At 41.2% G+C, this 21,739-nt stretch overlaps 1 protein-coding gene across 2 annotated transcripts in view; it reads left to right on the top strand.

Moving 5' to 3' along the window:
- Positions 1-21,739, top strand: part of LOC109636087 (E3 ubiquitin-protein ligase RNF19B) — a 22,063-nt gene extending 324 nt beyond the window's left edge. The window contains exons 2-11 of one of the 2 annotated variants that reach the window (XM_020097619.2): positions 1,645-1,933; positions 9,970-10,572; positions 11,394-11,884; positions 14,389-14,594; positions 14,905-15,052; positions 17,260-17,422; positions 17,634-17,748; positions 19,401-19,532; positions 19,652-19,922; positions 20,088-21,739. In XM_020097619.2, coding sequence (XP_019953178.2) covers positions 10,420-10,572; positions 11,394-11,884; positions 14,389-14,594; positions 14,905-15,052; positions 17,260-17,422; positions 17,634-17,748; positions 19,401-19,532; positions 19,652-19,922; positions 20,088-20,358 — 1,950 coding nt within the window. In that variant the 5' untranslated portion in view covers positions 1,645-1,933; positions 9,970-10,419 and the 3' untranslated portion in view covers positions 20,359-21,739. Of the gene's footprint in view, positions 1-868; positions 1,934-9,969; positions 10,573-11,393; positions 11,885-14,388; positions 14,595-14,904; positions 15,053-17,259; positions 17,423-17,633; positions 17,749-19,400; positions 19,533-19,651; positions 19,923-20,087 lie in introns of those variants that run through there. The other variant, XM_020097620.2, reaches the window with a different exon arrangement.

Below are 21,739 nucleotides of genomic sequence, written 5' to 3'. Positions count from 1 at the left end.
TGTTATAGACTTTAAAAAAACCTTAAACTTAAAAAAAGTAATATGACAATAACAATAACTTAACAACTCAAATAAAAGGTGAAAAGTAAACGATAAAACCACAATCCTGTGACGTAGCTAGTATGAATGTCATAATACAGCTAATACTCACTGATTTGTGTAATTTGAATTGTGAACAGTAAAACACAAGTATTAATCCAAAACATTTGTTCAAGATCATTTTGGTTGTTTGATCAGCTTGATATTTTTTTTGATTGTGAATGAGTATTTGTTTCAGTGGTCTCAATATAAATATAGAACAAATAGTTAGCAAAACTAAACATTTCGACGTATGGTTTCAACCATAGACTGTAGAAGAAAACAGCTGGACAGTAATGATCTCACCTTGTTTATTCAAAGAACCTCGTTTAAGTACTTTACCTAAGGTGTTGTTTTATTTTCATTTATTTTATAAATATGTAAAAAAGTTACAGTGGATAACTTTAAAATGATTATTTATTAGATTCCTTCAAGCTCTTTGCTTTTATTGTGAAGGCCTGAGGCGTTCACAGGACGCTGTGTTGTTGTTGGAGATTTGCACCTTGATTCTATTGTAAACATTTCTGTTCCGTCTCTCGGGTGTTTCCGCTTCCGAAAATAATTTCCGGTTGCTGTGCCGCACTGAATTGTGGTAGTTGTGGTTCTTAGAGATAACGACGGAAACGTCCTTGTTATGATCTTGGTTCGTGAGGTTTTTCTTCACAGTTCTGGGGCTGTGGGTTTATTTAAAAGTAAATGAAATATTTAATTCAATTTATTTGACACTGCCACTTGACAAGTACATGTTATATAGAGTATTTACATTGCTTACAGTTGTACAATACATCATGGGGACAATATAAAAAATTATATACAACTATTACACTTTAGGTTTAGTAAATGTAAATGACTTACTGAAAGAATTACCTGAGATATATATAGGTTTTTCCATGGGGTACTTTTATCACATATATCCACAGCTTTAAAGTGTGTTTCATGTGTCCGTTGTATTTTCACCAACATTATCAGGGCAGTGTTTGTTTCAGTGTGAGCACTGAGAGTCTCAGGAGCTTCAGGAGATCCCCGAGCAACAGGAAGTGTAACAGAACCAAAGACACATCATTTCCCTGTAATGAGCACTAGATCAACATCATGCACAATTTAACACAAATCCTCAATATGTTTCATATTTACTCAGTGTATAATTATAAACCCATGTGCATTCTGTGCAATACCAGGTCCTTTTGTGTTTTTACAACTTTATTCACAGACACATGAAATAACCATTTTAAGTGACAGAAGCAGTTGAGGAAATATAATCAGTTACAAATCATGTCAAAAACAATATACAACTTAAAACGTTTATTGTTTGGACAGTATTTGGACAGTTGTATTGCTTTTTGTAAATTCAAATCCAGTGAAATGAAGTCTATGGTTTGGCACAGTGCATTTGTGGATGTGACATTGACCCTGCAGCATCATTAGGGTTTGTAATGAAGTCAATCTTTCAAATCAAATGTGACTGGGCATTTATGAATAGGAGATCCTGGGACTGTGCGTCATCCCATTGGTTCATGTCACTGCAGTGTGCCTCCCCTCTCTCCTTCCCCTCCCTCCCTCCCTCAGTCTGCTGCTGCTGCTGCACAGTGGGGGGGGGGGAGTCTCTCTCCTGCACCGCGGGGGTCTCCTTCTCTGCACCGGGCCGGACTCGACCATCACACCCGCCCTCTCTGCAGCCTCCATCGGTCGCCAAGTCGCTGTCGGTGCGGCGGTGGAGAGGAGAAGAAAACCGAGGAAGAGGAGGAAACAGAGGAGGTTTGGAGGAAGATTGCTGTGCCACCGTTTGGTCCTGGAGGGGAGGAGCCAGTTGTTGATCTCTACGCTGCAAAGACAAGGCGCCGCGCACAGCAGAGAGGTAAGACACCGTTTACGTAATGTGCAATTATAGCGTGTTTTTGTTGTGCGCCCGTGGCCCGGTGCAGACTCTCAGATGCGCAATTTACACGCACGTAGCGCTGTCATGCCTCGTGTCCAGGAGGTGATGCACACATACATGCAGTGTAATGCGAACACGGAGCCTGTTAAACATGCCACTCCCTGCGATAGCTGCACTGATGCCCTGATCAGACCTGCCTTTAAAAATGCATGTATGAAATCTGTTGATTTACACATAATTAAACAAGTGTGGGTTATTTCTGCCTTAATAACACATTTAATATCATTTGAATTCACAATTGCATCCACAATGTGTGCTCCTCAGGCCTGCATGTGGTTTATTTGGTGGAATATGTTTTTTCTTCATTTATTTTTCAGGGTTAAAAAGTAAGAATGAGTGATTTACACGAGAATAAAAAAGACTTGTGGCTATCATAATTCTGCACCTGTACACTGTACTGAAGGATATCGAATCTAATCTCTTATACTGTCCTTATTCAACAGTATGAAGTGTAGGGGGGCTTCCAGAGGTCACTTAGAAACAGTGTTGAGCAGCACATGGAGTATTTTGGCCAGGGATGCTACGGAGCACAGAAGTGTGTGTTTTCTCACCTCTTAAGGACCATTTCCAGCATAAACACTGATCTTATGAGGACCAGTATCATCATATAGACCAAAGTCTGGCCCTAATAAGGGAAAACCTATTTTCTGAGGTCCTGGTTAAGGTTAGATGTAAAATGTGAATGGTGGTTGGGTTAAGGTTAGGGTAAGACATGGATTGGTCACGGCCAAGAGTAGGGATAAGGGCCTGGTTCAGCTGTACACAAAGAATGGGAATCAATGCAAAGTCCTAATAAGGGTAGCTGTGTGTGTGTGTGTGTGTGTGTGTGTGTGTTTGTGTGTGTGTAGGCTGAGGTCACTCTCATGCCTCTGAAACCCGCATTGCTGATGTGGGCTTGTGTCCAGTGAACAGATATTTAATATGGTGGAACATCAGGTTTCCCTCCACCGAGGAACAGAACTCAACACATGGAAACTGACTGAAGACCAATTGTCTTTTTTAAATCCAGTGATCGTACAAGCGCAACATGGCAAGTTTCTTCCCCGTTTTGGCATTTCAGAGGAAAGGGAGGCTGGTTTGAGGCAGATGCTGGTTGTGTAATAATCCCCTCTGTCATTGATATTTCATCTGTCATCCAGAGGAGGGCCGTTCCACAGGCTCCAACACGCATTATTCGTGAGAGGCTGTAGAAATACCTTAAAGCAGCTGAGGTTCTAAAGACATGCAGAGGATGTTGTCCAGGTTTGTAAGAAATGCAACAATAAGTTTGGTTTGTAAAACTTAATATCATGGCAGCTCATTTGCATCTCATTAATGTTTGGATGAAGAGGTCAGATCAGGTTAATCTCATATTCTCGTGACACAGAAACAACCATCTGTGCGGGTCAGGTGCCACGGTCGGCCGTCGCTCCCTCAAAGTTCATCTGTTGTTTGTTTTCTAAAATGAAAAAGTGTCAACGTTTTGTATCATGATTATAGAGACCGAAGTTACCATAGTTATCACTATTATTGTTTAAAAAAAAGTACTGATTCTCAAACTAAAGTTATTTCACCAAGTTTTATAGTCTAGTCATATATTTAGTAAAAATAATAATACAGCACCATGTAACGAAATGTGGCAAAGAAGATTTTAGTTTTATTTTGAAAACTTTCTTTAAATGCAAGTTTAAATGAAAACTTGAATGATTGTGGAACAGAGGAGAGAAGGTTGACAGCTTGTTACAATAATTGTCGACCATGAATTTATTACAAACCCCAGATCTCTGAGATTTAGAACAAAACATCAGCATTTGGTTTGCTTGCTATTGCCAGTGCACCAGCAACTCTCCTGCTGTTCCGGTGTCAACTAAATCACCACGTTAACTACGTTAATTAAAGATTGAAACAATACAACTAACCATTAGGAGTTTTACCACAGAATACAGCGAGTATAAGCTACCATTTGGGTGGAATGTCCCCTTTAAACTCCTGCTCTAAAACTTTTTACCTGTACTGCAAGTCTGTGCATGTGCTTGTGCTGCTTCTGTCGTTAAACCTAAATCTGCGTGATGCTGAATCATGTCAGGAAAGTAAGAAAACAAGGCTGCAGCCAAATCCTCTTCATATTGTGTAATGACGTCCAGCCATGCTGTCGGCCAAGAGATCGCTTCTCTTCTGCCTTTGGAAATGAATAAAAAATGAGGGTTTGCTTCTGTGAAAAGTGGCTGAAGCTCGTTGTAGTGGAGAACTTACTTACTTTCCTTGTTTGCTATAAAGAGAGCTGCAGCGTGCACATGCATAATCCTGAGTTTGGCAGAGAATATAAAAAATATTCTACTGTACCTCCTATAACCGCTCTGAATGATAGACTTGATGATCATTAATGTTTGTTAGTTCGCAGGATTACGTAAATACTACTGGACCGATTACCACGAAACTAGTGGAAGGATGTGGTATAGGTTAAGGAAGAACCATGAAATTTTGATGCAGATTTGGATCAGATGGCAGCCTCAGAAAAAAGCCTCAGAATAAAATTATAACTTGATGTATATTAACAGTTTTATCACAATTATTTGTTTCCACCTGAATGGAGGGCAATTTTTAGATTTGGGTCCCTGAAAGAAAGTTTTTGTGTTTGTCCTCTAATTCCTAGCTAATCCCTCGAGACGCCTTAAGAATTTGAATTCCTGTAAAGGCTGTGTTTTTATTGGATTGCTTGTTCTCCGTGGCAGAGAAAGCCAGTGAAGTATAAAACCTCAAAGGAGTGCCTGTAGTGTACAGAGGGGAGGTCAAATCTTTAAGTGCGTCTTTGGCCTTAGGAGCATTGTACGGTATGCTGTAAACACACACACACAAACACACACACACATCAACATAATCATTCAAGACAAAAGAACACCATTACGCTGTAAACTGGAGACGTTCTCCCTCTCTCTTAATCTCTCTCTTTCCGAGCAGCATCTGTATCCATCCCTTCTGTTGTTGTTAACCATGTTCCCCTGAGCTTTGTGAGGGATCCTTCTATCTCTCCCCACTGTCTCGTCATCAAATAAATTTGAAAGAAAGACATCATTTACTTTGCTTAACTCAATAATTTCAAATAACTGTTTAGATACAAGAGTATGTTTTTAATATTTGTTCATTGATTAGCTCGGATGCTGTTTTGAGGAATTAAATTCAGTGATCAGAGATGTTGGCAGCATTTAAGTTGCACTTCTTTCTTTATTCTGTGTATTCCTTAATATAATTTACTTTAGTAACCCAGGTTAACCACAGTTTGCACTTTAAATCGAGGGGCAATAACATCATAAAAACATAGTAAAGCTCATGTTGTCGCAATACTTTATTGAAGCTAACGATTATTTTTTAAAGTAAGTTTTTAAACTAATATGATACTGTGTTGAGGCCATCACTAAATATTTTGACTCTATGTCCCACAACCGCCTGTTAAATACAAGATTTGCCTGTGAATATACATTTCTACATTTGGAGTCCCATCAGTAACTGTGTTTGTGTCGTAGCCACAGGACGTAGAAGATAAATAGCATCTCGTTATCCAGACGTTTCTTCTGCCTTGTCCATCTCTGCATGAACATAATTCACATGTGTCCTATATGTGCATCTGGGTGCCTGTGTGTGTGGATGATGTGTTTTTTCATGATCTGATTCAAGATGATGATGATCTATGACGATGTACGCCTGCCCTGCAAAGATTTTCAGCAAGACAATCAAGACTCAAGGAACATGACGAATGGAAGAAAAAGTTGAAGAAAAAGTTTAGTTATCTCTGTCCAGCATCGGTCTTCCTTTGGTGGATTTTACTGGCCATCTCAAAGTGACTTGTCAGAATGCTTTGGCTTATTCCAGCGACCACAGTGCAGTGTATATCCAAAACCGGCCCAAGTCTGAGCAGCTAAACCCGAGTGAAATCAGACAGACCAGAGTTGCCTCTCATTTTTTCCTTTGGTTTCAAAACTCGACAAAATGTGCTGATATTTAGCCGAGAAATGCACTGATTATGGTTATATAATGTAAGATAGAGAATAGCTGAAGTTTTGCTTGTAATTTATAAAAAAAATATAGTTTTGGGGTTTGATAAGTTTTATACGCTGTTGATATATTGTTCTGTAAGATCTGTTTTCAAATGAGCAGCTTTGTCTTTGCTCGGCTGTGTTGTGAGAAGTCTGTCTTCAGTGTGGAGCGATAAGCTCTGCCTCGAGCCCACTGAGCTGTAGTTTAGACACACAGTGCTCCGTGTGCCTGGGCATGTTTATTAAATACACAATATAGCGACAGTATGTTCATGGCATGCGTATGGAACCTCTTGGATGTTATATGTGTGTTATTTGATGGTTTCACAAGTGGGAATGGTTCCTATAAATAAACAGCAGCTCCACGTTGTGTTCATCACAGAACACAGAGGTTGGTGCTTTGGATCCTGTGCTTGAGATAAGAAAGTCAGTCACCAGGGAACATGGATGTTAGGTAAACTCAAGCAGATGCACAACTGGGATGAGAAATATAACAGTAACAGTTACTCGAGGCTGTAGATAATACAGAAAAATGTGGTGGGAGAACTAAAACCTTTTAAACTGATACTGCAGTATGATGCTTTTTTTGTTATAATCCCGTTCATGTTATCTCAGAAACACCTGTAGAGAATTTCTTCAAATATGGTACAAATGTTCCTTTGGGGTCAGGTTTGAATGGATATGATTTCAGTGGTCAAAGATTAAATTCACTGTGGTTTTACAAAGCATGTTTTTGACCTTGTGAACATGATATCTCAGGAACGCCATCAGTGAATTTCTTCAGATTAGTTATCATGATACATTTGGACGCCAAAATAAATTAAATTAGATTCTGGTGGTCAAAGGTTAAAAGTTCAAGGTAACACTGATGTCACAAAACATGTTTTTGGTCATAAATGAAGAAATGATGTGCTAATTAGACACATTTTTAAATAAATGTCTCATTGGATTAAATAATAGAAGTGATGACATTTGATACTGAGGTTCACCTGTGACATTATGTTCTGAGAAAGGTAGAGAAGGAGAGATTGTGATTGAAACATGACTGATTGGCGAGGCAGTGATTCTAGTTCTATGGAACTTCATTCTTACAGCTTTTTTAAGCCGATCAAACGAACCATGAGAGGTTTTGACATCCGTTGTCCCAAATTACATGTTGAGAGAAGTGGACAGTGGCCAGTGGACGTTTGTACAAATACATCTGAACTCTGAGAGGAAACTATAATGGTCAGGTTGTGGAGTGATCATCCAGAAATGGAAAGATTACTCAAAGAGAGAGGACTTTAAGAGCTGAAATCACATTTGTTTCATCTCCATTTGGTCTTGAAGTAGATTTTTAATGTCAGTAAGCACTTTAAAAGAGTTGTATGGACACTGCAGCTGCAACTTTGCCTCCGTAACGTCTGTTTTTTTTTCCGCCCAAGAGAAACAGAAAAGCTTAAAACCATCCAGTTCAGATTATCTATAGATAAAGACCAGACTAATTTATATTGGCAACAAGCTTTTGAATCTATTTTTTCCACTTTGTTTATTGTGTCTAAATATTTGTCCGTTAACTGATTTAAACATTTGAGAAAAAAACGATCATAACTTACTCAAATGTCAAGTCAGTTTTAGAAGAAAAAAACATCAACAATAAATCAACATAAAACATACAAACACAAGATAATAACAGCTGTTGTTCTCCTGCAGCCATATTGTTATTTTAGGGTGTATTGGACAATATTTCAGCTAAATTACTGACATACAGTAACATAAAAAACTCAAATCGTTTAATCATCAGTTTATGGTGCCAACTTCTCAAAAGGCTTTTCTTTACTCTTAAATTACCATATGCGTATAATGATGTGCTGCTGCTGCAAGAAGAGTCTGCTATTCATGTCAATTCTAACATATCCACAGACCGGAATATAAATACAACTCCAACTCTCTGTCTCTGTGCATGAAAGAAGGTTAGACACTGCAGTGTTACATAAATCCAGATTCTTTGTGCATCCCTGTTCACAGAACGATGAAACACACACCCTCTCCTAATCTTTTTACTTTTCCTGTAATTACAAAATTAGAAAATATGATTTTATTCCATCTGAACATACATTGTAATTTATAATCATATCATTTTATCGTCATGCTGTATTTCCTGCTCTGATTTGACGCAGCGTGGATATGGAGATGGCTATTTTAATTGGTCTGCGGTTGAATCGTCTCATGCTCTCTGAGCTCCCTGGGCCTGATTACGAAGGCTCACGGCTGCCTAATGGAGACAGAATGAGTTGTCTGTGCTGTCCATCACCGCCCCTCCTCACCCTCGCCCTCACCCTTGCCCTCACCCGTCATCTCTCCCGATCCTTTCTGTCAGACCAGTCACAACGCTCTCATCCATCTGCTCTTTGTGTTTCAAGGCTGTGACCTCACCGCTCATATCTGAGTCTGTGTGAAAGGGGAGGCCGGAGTGCGTTGATTCAAGCCTCTCAATTTTCTTTTCTGTTATTATTATATTAAATTACTCTCTGGGGGTTTCATATAGGAGAGAGTATGGGTGAAAAGATGTAGCTTTTTTTTGTGAATTGCTATTTTTGCATTATCATTGAAAGGTCAATTTTCAAAATGGGCTTCTGAGACTTGTTTCCTTCGAGTAAATGCCATGTGCTGTCAGGCCTAAATCCTCTGTTTACAAGTAAAACCTTCCAAGAGACGGACTCCACTATTTAGCACACTTGTATTTCAGTGGAGCAGTTTTGCAGTAATTAAAAATGAATAGTTTACCAACCACGAAGATGCGATAAATGAAACATCACAGCTCAGATTGAGCTCTCTGTGTTTTCCTGCTGGATGCTCTGAATAATGTGGCTTTGAATTTGCAGCCGTGAGGGATGAAGTTCATAGAAGACATTTACATTCATGCACACGGGGTTCACACAGAGGTTCGTCGACATGGAAAATGTTCAAAGGAGAAGCCAAGTTCAAAAGAGAGCACGATGGCAGATTTTAAATAAAACAAGCTGTTACTTGATGAATTAATTAACGTTGAGCAGGACAATATGTTTTAGATTCTCTTAATATATAGAAATGTCTACCTGCAACCATGTTAAGATTTATAAAAGTAATACAATTTAATTAAATGTAAAATAAAAAAATACAAAATTTGCTGACTGAACACGTAAAATATATTGATCCAAAACAAAATATAAAAACATTAATAAAATATTTAGGAACACTTCAAAATTTATTTTAACATTTTTACTCTTTGCTTCTTTGATTTTTCTTTTAGAAAGATTACACAAAAACTACTGCGCAGAATACCATGAAACTTGGTGAAAATATGTTTTATCCATTAAATGTTGGTGTGGATCAGGAAGCGGGGCGGATTGAACATTGCAACATTTTTACAATTTTCCCAGCAAATGAAATAAATTCATCGATCTTTATGAAAAACATGTGGCACATTTAGTTTTTGAGATATGCCCATTGTTCCCTGCTCCTCTCCTGCCTCTCTCTGGCACCGCAGTGCGTCATCAACAATTTTTTTCAAAAGGAAATGTGATGATGTCATCATAAATGAGAGGAGAGCATCCTTGGCTGTCTGCCACAAAATAATTGATGCTTCAACTATTAAATTATTTTTTATCTTAAATAGATTTGACCATGTTCATGCAGCCACAAACTCCCGCAGCCATTTCAGGGAAATCCCACAGTACAACTTTTAATAATATCTGCATGGAGTAATTTGAACAATTTGTGCAACCATAACACAATATACATTTTCATAATGCAATAACACAATAATTATCACTGTCTATGATGCATGTAGCAGCTCCACTTTCATTAAAGGAACCTTGTAGAGCAAAGGTCTTGTTTGATACAATGACAACCTGCCTTTAGAGAGCACTGTGCATATTCACATATATTTGTAATTCACTGTCGTCGTTGCATTTGTGTTTCTAGAGGGAGGGACTGCAACCGGTGAAGAAGATGCCCAACATGATGAAGGAGAGTCTGCCAGTTCAGGACTAGTAGCTCTAGCGAACTGCAGGGGAGGTGGAGGACAGAAAGGACACTGAGGAGACAAAGTAAACCACATGACCAGAACTCGGACGGGCTCCAAATCAGCGATGTTCCCCTCGGGCGGGGATTACCTCCTCCCTGTCGTCTCCCTCACCATCCCTCCTGCTCTTCCTCCCTCGCACAGCAGAGCACACGCCCAGTTCCAAGAGTCGTGAGAGCTCCCTGTGCTCACCCTCCCACACACACACACACACACTTGTGCTTACTCTTCCTCTCTCTCATACACACACACACACAATCACACACACAGTCACACACACACCGGTTGTATCCTGCTCATGGTCGTTGGCCTGCCCTCCTCTGCTGCTGCTACCGCTCCAGTCCCAGACCATGAAGAGGCCCAAGCAGCAGACGGGGCCACTGAGCTTCCTGAACTTCTTCAGCAGAAAGCCCAAATCGGAGCCGAGGCCCGAGAGGCCCCTGGAAGCGTGGCCCAAAGAGGAGGTGGCCATCACCCTGACGCCCAGCGAGCACCCAGAGCAGGTGAGGAGGTGTCTTTGTCTTCCCATTTCAAAACATACAGCTCATAGACCAAATTGTAAGAATTGATAAAATAATAAAATCTTATCTAAACAAGGTTATAAAGTGTTTTTTGGAAAATATTAAAATAGAACAAGGCCTTAAAATGGTTTCCTATAAATATGTGTTTTAAGCTGTGATTTAAAAACAGTTTAAGTGCTGGCAAGTCTAATCTCCTCAGGCAAGGAGCTTCAGAGCCTTGGGGTCCTGATGGCAAATCTTCAAATAATAATATTACATAAGGAGTTAGTAGCTCCTTAATGTAACTACTTTTGTGCTTATTTCTAATGGTTCTAACTCCATATACATTTAGTCAGATTTACATTCACTGTTGTACATGAAGTTAAGATAAATTATATTTTAGTGGGGTGTTTTTCCAGACTTTTAGATGGTATGGTTTTGGTTCTCAAAAACGAAAGTCTGAAGAACTGATCAAACGAGAGGCTGCAAATCATTAACTTTAGATGTACTACCTTCTGCTTCCTCCCTCTCCCACGCTTCTACAGCCCAAATCCATTAGTGTGTTTATTTAATTAATTGGTAATTTGTAGGAATTATGTTGCCAAGAAACAAAGTGGACCAAAGAGACTATTTACCGACACACACTAGGCCTAACAGATTTTTACTAGTAGTGTGAGGATGCTCCACTTAACTTTTAAAATAAAATATTTTTGAGAGTATAAGAAGAAAATTCTCACAAGTCAGTTCAACTGTGTGTGAGAGGACTTTTTTGTTAATGCACATGAGTGATTGTGATGAAGCAGCAGCTCTGTAACTCTTCACAGGACCTCAGCGTCACAGCAGACGAGGCTGGAGAATCAAGAGTTTCTGGTGCCGAAAGAGGAGAAGGAGAAGGTGCATCAGCAGCAGCCGAGGCGGGTGAGGAGGTCGCCGCCACGGCCGAATGTGCGGGTGGGGTCAGCAGGGGCTCCACCGACGTCCTGTCCCTCTCCTCCTCCAGCCAGGAACAGCTATTGGACGAACATCTGGAGGAGTGTCCTCTGTGCCTGCTCAGTCAACCGCGTTGCCACTTCCCACGACTAAGCTCCTGCTCCCACCGGACGTGCTCCGACTGTCTCCGCCAGTACCTGCGCATCGAGATATCTGAGAGCCGGGTGGGCATCGCGTGCCCGCAGTGCCCCGAGACGCTGGCGCCACTGGATGTGCGCGCCATCCTGGATGACCGGGCGCTGCTGGAGCGGTTTGAGGAGTACCAGCTGAGGCGTTTTCTAGCTGCTGATCCAGATACACGCTGGTGCCCTGCACCTGACTGCAGGTGAGAAACACGGCCCTGCAACATTTAGATTCAGGAGCAGATCAACAGTTTTAAAATAATCTTATGATCACCCGAATGTTCAAATTGTTTATTTTCATTACCCTAGAATAAGCCCTTCATATTAAAGGGGGGTGGAGGCTGCCATATTTTTTACAGTCGTCCAAACTGGAAAAACTAAACACCTTTTGAGAATGAGGTGAAGGGTATTCAGCTGCAACATGCAATTTCACCACTAGAGGTCACTAAATTATAAACACTGAACCTTTAAATGGCCCATTCATTGATAATAATAAAGAGTAATGTAAGGAAGGATAGCTTCTCTTTGTCTAAACTAGAAATAACAAAATATATTTTGAGCAACACAGTTGTGATTCCCTGCACTGTAATTACATTCTAAAACAACTACCCATAATCCAAAGCTACAGAATGACAGCACTTGTGAAAAACCACAGGTTGCACAACATATAAAACGCTGGGAACAGTTTTTCAATGTCAAGATGATTGATTGGATGTTAAAAAGCTGAACTGACATCAGGCAGATTTATATAATCAATATAAAAATAATCTTGATGAGTAAGTTTGATGCGACCAAGATATTTTTTGCAGATCTTGGAACAGAACAGACTGCTTGCGTAAGATGAGCCACGCCTCTATCTCTGGAACTACAACTTTGCAAGAATCTGTCTAAATCTCCTGTATTTTAACTTTTATTAATCATTTACATGTTTAAAAATTCAGCTTTCATGGTTCTTTTTCATCAGCACTTTCATTAGCTTTGTGCCTGGCAAGGATCACTTGACAATTTTCTGTCTCCCTGAGGAGAACTGGCTGAAATGTGGATAACATCACCTCATGTATTTAAAGTGCAGCTACACTGTGATTCCATTTCAGAATCGATCTAAGACACAATAATAAATCATACAGAGAGAAATCCACTGTGGAATAGAGACATGTTTGACAGCAGCCTCAATAGACCACAATGCATTGCAGCCAACAAGCTCTGAGTTAACTTTCTCTGCTGTTAAGGACGCTGCTCCATCACTGCATCACCTAAATGCTCATAGATGGGTAATGGGATAGGGCTGCTGATGGGAAATCATTGTGTGTGTGTGTGTGTGTGTGTGTGTGTGTGTGTGTGTGTGTGTGTGTGTGTGTGTTCAGTGGATATCTGTGGTCAGGAGGAGCACGTATGCATGCACCAGGGTTCAGGTCTGTCTATCTCCCCAGCTGTCAGTGCTCACAGCCCAGTCATCATGTACGAGTGGAGCAGAGATCAATACACCAATCTGTCTGATGCTGCGCTGAATTAAATTTAACACAGAAACAAGAGATCGAGTTTCCGAATTGACAAACCAAACAAAAAAGAATCACACAATTTTAGTGTTGACATATTCTTAAAGTGGAGGTTGCTGTTGTTGTGTTTAAGATTTTAAATGACTGAAGGTTCCCACAGAGAGCAGCTTTTTTAAGCATTTCACTTGTTATGTAAACTACAAGTTCACATTTGCGGGTTTTGTGTATTACCATGTTCCCGACATACAGACATTCCTCGAGGTCTTAGTGACAGAAGCTTAGCTGGAGATTATCTTGGTTCTGAGAAAGTGTAGCAAAATGCGGGGTTTTGTGCACTTGTGTGTCTGTGCGAACACATTTGTTGTGTTGATTTGCTGCATATGTGATGCTGCTGCAGGGCAGAGGCTCTCTAATGGGAAGCAGTGAGGAGTTGGTCATGCAAGACAGAGCAAGTGCTGCACGGCTACAGCTGCCTAAAACCTGACTGTGTCCATGTTAAAAAACAACTTCTGTCCAACGTTTCTGCAGTTTGATGTTTGAGGAAACTTTACATTGAAACGAATATTATGCTGTATATTTTTATATCTTAATACATATATCAAGCCTCAATCGATATCTAATCCAGAGCCATAATATGACGGCCCCTGTTGAAATTATGCAGCTGCATCTCCTGGTAGATGTAGGATCCGAATGAAACTAAAGAATATTGTACAAAAGTACATCAAGTGTATCCTTGAGCTCCAGAAAACATGTTGAAACTATTTTCTTCTTCATTGAACAGAATTCCAAAGCAGATTTTTCAATAGACTTGTTTTGTTTACACCCAAATTTACATTGGCTAACACTATTCCTGTTTCCTGCCTGTTGCTATGGCACTGCGACTGCATGTTTCTTTCATACCGTCAATCAACACAATAGCCTGAAACCATCGGGGTGGGGGTGGGGGGATGCCACTGTGTGCTCGTGCTATCATCTGCATCCATGTGTACGATATGTAAATGAAAACTGGGATCCGCGGCACATTTTTCACTGATGTGCTGAGGTGAGGTGTTTTCACATTCACCTGCTGAAGGTGGAAGGTTTATCTGTATGAAACATAATTGTGTGATTTGAATGTTTCAAGGCTCCAGTGCAAATCCTCATATGTGTTTGGAGGAGATCCTTCAGAATTTATCAACCATATTCCATCTGCCATTTCTCTCTCTCCTCAGCTACGCAGTGATAGCTTACGGCTGTGCGGAGTGTCCCAAGCTGAGCTGCGGCCGCGAGGGATGTGACACGGAGTTCTGCTACCACTGTCGCCAGCTGTGGCACCCCAACCAGACGTGCGACCAGGCCCGGCGGCAGCGAGCCCGCCACACCTCAGGTGGCAACGATGCCTCCACGCTGTACGTCTTCAATGAAGAACCTGGAGGAGGTACGAACAGCAGCTTTGTCGCAGTCTCAGATATCTTGTAACCAGGGAATCAGCGAGCTTGGCTCCGTCCACGTGTAACACAATCCACCTACCAGCACGTCGAGCGCACATTAATTAACATCTGATATCCTGTTTGTTGAATGCACACAAAAGCTGAAGTGTAAAATGAGCCTTAAACATTTCTTGGCTCCAGTTTTTGGAGACTTCATTATTTGCTTCAAGGAAAAAGAAATGTCGAGCTCTCCCTTTAAGTGAGTGAATATTGCAGAGCGTGTGTTGAACCTGTTCCGTGTTCACTCTGTCGCTTCAGATGCAGAGGAGATCAAACCGTGCCCTCGCTGTGGTGCCTACATCATGAAGACCAATGATGGCAGCTGTAACCGTATGAACTGCACTGTGTGTGCCTGTCAGTTCTGCTGGCTGTGTATGCAGGAGATCACCGACGTGCACTACCTCAGGTGTCCTCTTCACAGTCAGCTCATAACTACACGAGAAACATACACGAGCAAAAGCATATATCAAACTCTTTGGGCTTTTTTTCAAGATTTTAGACCGAAAGATTAATCAAAAATAAAAAAAACGTATAATTAAAACTAATTTCTAATGTAAATAAATTGCCATTCTATAGTGAATTATATATTTGTGACCTATATTGTAGAAGCACTGCACAAAAAGCGCAAGAGAAAGAGCAGCAGAATTTGATCCTTCTCAACAGCATGAGGTGGAAATAAATCGATGGCAACTTTGGCCTTTGTAAGATTCAGTTTGTTCTAAAGAATGAAAACTTCTTCGCTACAATAATTTCATTAATACCTACTATTTCATCTATAGGTTTTAAGCCAGAGATAAATACTTGTCAGGTCAAGAGGACACACAGACACTATGTCAGTGTTGTAAGACTGCTCCACTTTCAACCATTCGTCTGAGCTCCTGGGAATCAATGCTGACTTGTCAGTTCAAAACCCCCCCCCTCTCCAGATCTCCAGTGCGGCAGAATATGTAACTTAAGCTACAAGACTAGCTAAAAGCTGATTAAGTAACATTAAACAAACAGTGTCATCTCTCTACTGTCTGAGGTCCATTTTAGAACAACAGCGTATGAAAGATGTAGATTTAGAGTTAATATAAAGATGGACGACGTGTCTCCATGTCCTCCTAGAAAAATGAAGCTGAATGATGATTGATGTTATTTGGAGCCAAACTCTGCTCAGTAGTGATTGTGGAGTCAAGACACATGAGCACAACTGATCACTAGTCAGTATCAGCTGTCAATCATCACGTTTCACAGCTTTAGAAAAATGAACTCTTGGTGAAACAAGTACCCTTAAAATGACAGAAACAATCTTTTGAGAAATATTTGGTACTTTGACCTTTTAATTTGGTTCATGTCCTATCCATTAACATGGAGGAGCACTAGAGGGGGCAATCAAGATGATTTATTGGCTTCACTTTTGGGGAGCTGTCACGTCATCCATCTTTATCTACACTGTATAGTGCAGAGATGCATGATTTTTTTTTCACATATTGATTTTTTTTTCATGTCTCGGGTTCTGCTCCTGAGTCGCCGTCTTTTCACACTTTCTCTCCTCCTCTCCCCTCCATGCCCCCTCACCCTCCTTTTCTCTTTCCTCACCCCTCTCCGCCTTTCACGCTATAAATAACAGCGAGCCTCGTGCAGAAAGGCAAAGCTTTTATCATGTCACCGCAAATCTGCAGGTTCAGTGTACAACTTAATCATCTCGCCATAATGCCACCCTAGAGTGGCATTTGCTGTTCCAACACAAACGTGGGCTTTGAAAAACTGCGTTGCCTGAGGTGCTGCGTTCGTCATGTTGTCACTGCTGTTCCCTAATTGCTGCTCGATTAAGACCAAACAGCATTAGTCAGCGTTGAACTGTTTCTCTGGCAGTTGGAATTACAGCACAACACCTCTGCTCGGAGATTAAAGTAACATTTAAGTCGACAGTTATCACTAAGTCACATCAGTCGTCAGAATATCTGCTCCTGATGAACAGACGTAAACAGGCAAGCTTTTCCATTTCTCTCTTCTCTAAATAAGTGTCATCCAGAAAGGTTGAAATGAAAAAAGGACGAGATCATTCAGTTTGGCTAATGATGCAATGAAGGCAATGAGACAGCCTGCTAATGTCGTCATGCTGTTGCACGTCCTCATTTATTTCATTGGCATCTTTAAAAAAGAATCAGTCAAAAGTGTGTTTGTGTCTTGAGTTGGTTGAAGCTACGTATATGCTCACAGTGATAATGCTAACATGCTGGTGTTCATAGAAAATGACCAGATTCACCATTATGTACCTAATTTTGAGGTGAAGTTAATTTTGCAGCTACTAAAAACCACAGTACTGGAGAAATAAGATATAGACCTGATAGTGATGCTGGATGAAAAGTAAAGGTCATTACCAAGGTCATGAGAAAGCATCCCCTGGGAACCTTGAATATCTGTTGCAAATTTATATAAATTCATCTAATTTCTAAGATATTTCTCTCAAGACCAAACATTTCATTCTTCTACAGGAAAAAATCAGGGCATCTTCCTCTGGGGAAAATGTCTTTACAAAACCTCATCACCATCCATACAATAGACACTGTCCTCCACCCTGAATTTTCTCATGATAATAAATCTGACCCACTTCTGTTTGTATCTCAGTCCCTCAGGATGCACATTTTGGGGGAAGAAGCCATGGTCACAAACCCGCAAGGTTCTGTGGCAGGTGGGCATGTTGCTCGGAGCACCGGTGGTCATCTCCCTTATAGCGGGCATTGCCATCCCAGTCATCATTGTCGGCATACCGATCTACATGGGCCGAAAGGTACGAAACGATCAGGGAACATGGGAAAATACTGGTTTGAAGAGTGGAACTGACTGAGTATCTACACTGCAGAACATTTTCATATGGCCTCGGTATTCTCCTTTCTCCTTTTCTCTCACGCATGCTTTCTTTGGTAGACATGTATAATTGACAGGAACAAGGATAAGGAAAAAAAACTGATCTAATTTATGTTTTATGTGTTACCTTCCAGGTCCATGGTCGCTGTAAGAAAAACAGTATCTCAGGAAGCAAGCACTACTTGACTGTGGCAAGTGGGGTGATGATGTCAGTCTTTGTGTCGCCAGTTATAGCAGCTGTCACTGTGGGTAAGAGGCAAAGTGCAACATAACCAACCACCTCCTGTCCAGCACGCTGGGATACAGTGGCTCACACAGGCGCATTAACGGAAAGTGCAAGTGCAAAAGCCGCAACACAACCACCAATGCCACACAATGGAAACACAACTGCAAATGAGTGACAAAGGATGATTTCCTGATGATGTCTTGCCTCCTGCATGGTTTACCCACGTACTACACACAAAATTTAAGAGTACACACACACACACACACACACACACACACACACACACACACACATAGTATTTGGATGACTCATGCCTCTCCCTACTGTAGGTAACATTCACAACTGTGACAGACATCCTTAAGGCTTTGTCAGCTTCCCTCTGCAGTGTCACAACCATCTCGGTACCGCACGCTGACGGACCTTCCATTGACTCACACACACACATTTAGTCGTACTGCTCTCTTCACCCTCCCCTCCTAACCCTCTGCATCCCTCTGTACTGTCTCTGCGCCCCTTCACTTTCCACCCTGGCTTCACTTTATCGCTGTCGTCCGTTTTGCGCTCTCATCTACAACTGTTATTTTGTTGCTCATATTTCAGTCGCAGCTCCCTGTCTTCTTCCTCTGTTTTTGACCCACACACACAGTTTCGCATGTTCATTCCACTCCCTGTGATCAGTTTGGCCGACAGCCTCGTCCTCTCGTCCTGGTTTCACCCTGGTGCTGAGTCAATAGTGGCCCAGTGTTCCCGCTGGGTTAACGATGCCTCTTTGTTTGGTTGGCACTCTGCTTTGTGTTCCTGAATTCCTCCCTCAATCACAGGTTGCATAATCACGCACAGGCTGCTGCTCGTTGAGTTTGGACGTTTGTTGAAAGGACTTTGGTAACGGTTATGATGGACAGTAGAGAAAACTCATTTATGCACTGAAATATTCTCATATTGAAATAATATAGAGACGGGGCTCAATTATAGTGAACAACTTTTCCATTGCTTAATTGTTATGTCAAAACTATATTATTATATTCTGCCAGTCAGTGAACTGTGTCTTTCCTGCTGGTGCATTTAAGGACATTCATGCATTCACAATCTATGTTGTCAGAAAAATTAAACAAACTCACTGTCAATGGCAAAAAGGTTTTTCCTCCTGTCATAAAGATATAAATATAGATATAGATTCATGTATAACTAGGTAATGGAATGGAAACAGAAGAAGTTTTAAGGGAATAATGAAGGTTCCCTGAAATCAAACTAATGAAATAACAAGTGATATAAACAGATATTCAAAGAATCTTTAAAATAAATACTTATATATAAGAATAAGACTAAAGAAAGATCAAATTAACTACAATTCAATCGAAATGTATATAAAAGCTTGAAATTAAAAGGTCCCTTGTGTTGCATTTCAGTCCAGTCCATAGTGAAGAAGGGAGGGCTCCCTCTTGTGTTGGCTGTGGGTTATTGCAATAATATAATGAACACGTACAACTCAGAACTTGTAATTTTGAATGTAGTTTTGAATGAGTTGGCATTACTCAACAGCAGCAGTACTTTTTATATAATAATTTCTGTGTTATTAAAAGATAGTTTGGCACAAACCGTAGAGAAATGGCTATAATCACATATAATGTATAATTAATTAATTTCTGCTACTCTTCTGTTTCCTGTTTTCCTGCAGGTGTGGGTGTGCCGCTAATGCTGACTTATGTGTACGGGGTCGTCCCCATGTCGCTCTGTAGGAACGGCTGGTGTCGACCGCAAAGTGAACCTCCTGAAACACATAAAATCCAGCTGGAGGACTTAGCCAGCTGTGAGTATAAACGTTTACACATCGTAATGAAAAGGTTGGGGATATTATTTTACTGAAATAATTGAGTACTGAGTTGTGGTTGTCGGCCTAAACTGATGACGTTTCAACTTCTCTTATAGATCTTCTATTCTCTCATGTAGTCAGCGACCACTGGACGGGTCAGAACAACCCAGCGCTCGGTGATACCAGCGTCCAGGAAGTTAGGGTCAGTATACAGGAAGTGGGCGTCCTACCAAGTACGAGCACCATGCCCCCAGACTTAGATAGCTATGTGAGATTGGATGAAGCCACAAAACGCCATGAATATACCCAGCGGGACAGTCCGGTGGACTGCGAGGTGGTCATTGTGCCTGATAGTGAACTCGACGACACACAAGCGCTTCCTCTGAGGTAACTGTTGCTCTGGATTGCCTGTTTTTATTTTAGGATTTTTTACTAAAAGTGATTTTTCAGTATTTGTCTTTTATTACTTAGGAACTTTTTGCATGGTCTGGTTTAGTGAATACCTTGCAGCTTTACAGCTGATACCTTTATCTATGTCTGTTTTCCCTCCAGGGAAGGAACCAATATTGAGGTCCGGGTAGAAATCGAGACCCATCCCAGAGGCGCCCGCCAGTCCAGCCTAAGTAGCATCCTGTCCAGCCGAAGCCTGTCAGTGGAGTCCCTGGGACACTCACAGTCACAGTCCCAGGACTTCTTGTGTGCCTCAGAACTGGAGGAAAGACGAGAGGGGGGACGAGGGAAAGGAGAAGAGCAGGAGGGACGAGAGAAACCAGGAGGGGGAGCAGTAGGAGGGACACCAGTCTTTGAAATAGAAAGTGTATGAGGTCCTCCAGTGCAGGCTTTGTACTTGGTTGAAGATCTTATTCAGGTTTAAATGGACACAAACGAAACCATGTGCTGACGCGTCGCTGGACTGACCCGAAAATCGGCCAAGGCCTCCTCCTGCTTCCAAGACGGGCCCCGTCCACCAGATGCCTTCTAGCGCCATCCTCTTAAAGGAAGACGCAAGTTTTAGAGAGAGCAAATGAAAAATGAGACTGTGTCTGCGTGTGTGTGTGTGAGACAAATAGCATGAGACATAAAAACTGGAGGGGGGGGGGGCACACTGTATTGCAGAAAGGAAAGCACCCATCAGGGAATGTAAAACAGAAGTGACTGAGAGCATGTTAGCCAATTAGATCAGTCTGTTTTTTATTTTCTCTGTGTTCCTTAGGACCACCTTACACCCCCCTCTATTATAAATCTATTTCATGAAGCCCTCTCTTTGTCTGGCTGTACTCTTATACTTCTTTCAGTGACCTTACCTCCTTCCTCCCACTTTTGTCCTTTACAAATAAAGAAACACTCACAAGCATGATTTGTTTTATGGCGGAGATAAACAACCGATCACATCCTAAGACATGCTGCAAGACAGTGAGATGATTTTTACTACCTTAAAGAATATCTCCAGAATTATAGGATGCAGTGTTCACAGCTGAATTGGGCGACGCATGCTGCACTGTTGGATTCCTTGCGTGTGAAAGGAGTCCGGCCAAAAATGACATTTTGAAACTGTTCAAGCCTGGATTCAAAAATGCTCTGTGACATTGTGTCAGGTTTATAATCATAATAACAAATATTTATCACAGATCTTTTACGGAAGCAGATTAGAGGCAATATCACTTCAGCGCGTTGTTTTAGCTCAGCTTTTAGCCTTTAAGAGGATTCTTCCTCCCAAACGGAAGGAAGGAGATGCTGCATTAGTTTGAGAATGCTCATTCTAATGCAGATATGCGCATTAGTAACAACGTGGCAGCAACACAGCACTCTGAAGACTCTCAACTTTTAAAAATAGCTGCATGACTACTCGCTGCGTATCCAGGACAACACATATATGCATATGCATATTCACACACACACACACACAGACCGCAGTTAGTGTAGCTGCAGTAGTGTGCACTGCTGAGAACATTAAATTCAAACTGAAGACCCTCTCAAATATTCACAGAGCACCAAAAGTTTCAACAGCAGCATGCCACCTCAGGCTGAACTGTAATAACCCCTTCTAGAGGACTTGTGAGAAATACGTGACTATACGTGCACTGCTTAGCTTCCTGAGTGTGAAATACATGTGAGAGATGAACTCAGATGTGAAATGATAACCTGTGCTGGGTTTTGGAGAGAATATAAAATAAAGATTTCACCATGAAGGACAAAGAATGCAA

This window comes from Paralichthys olivaceus, chromosome 19 (genome assembly GCF_024713975.1).
Source record: "Paralichthys olivaceus isolate ysfri-2021 chromosome 19, ASM2471397v2, whole genome shotgun sequence".
Lineage (NCBI taxonomy): Eukaryota > Metazoa > Chordata > Actinopteri > Pleuronectiformes > Paralichthyidae > Paralichthys > Paralichthys olivaceus.
This window is presented reverse-complemented; position numbering and strand designations above follow the sequence as displayed.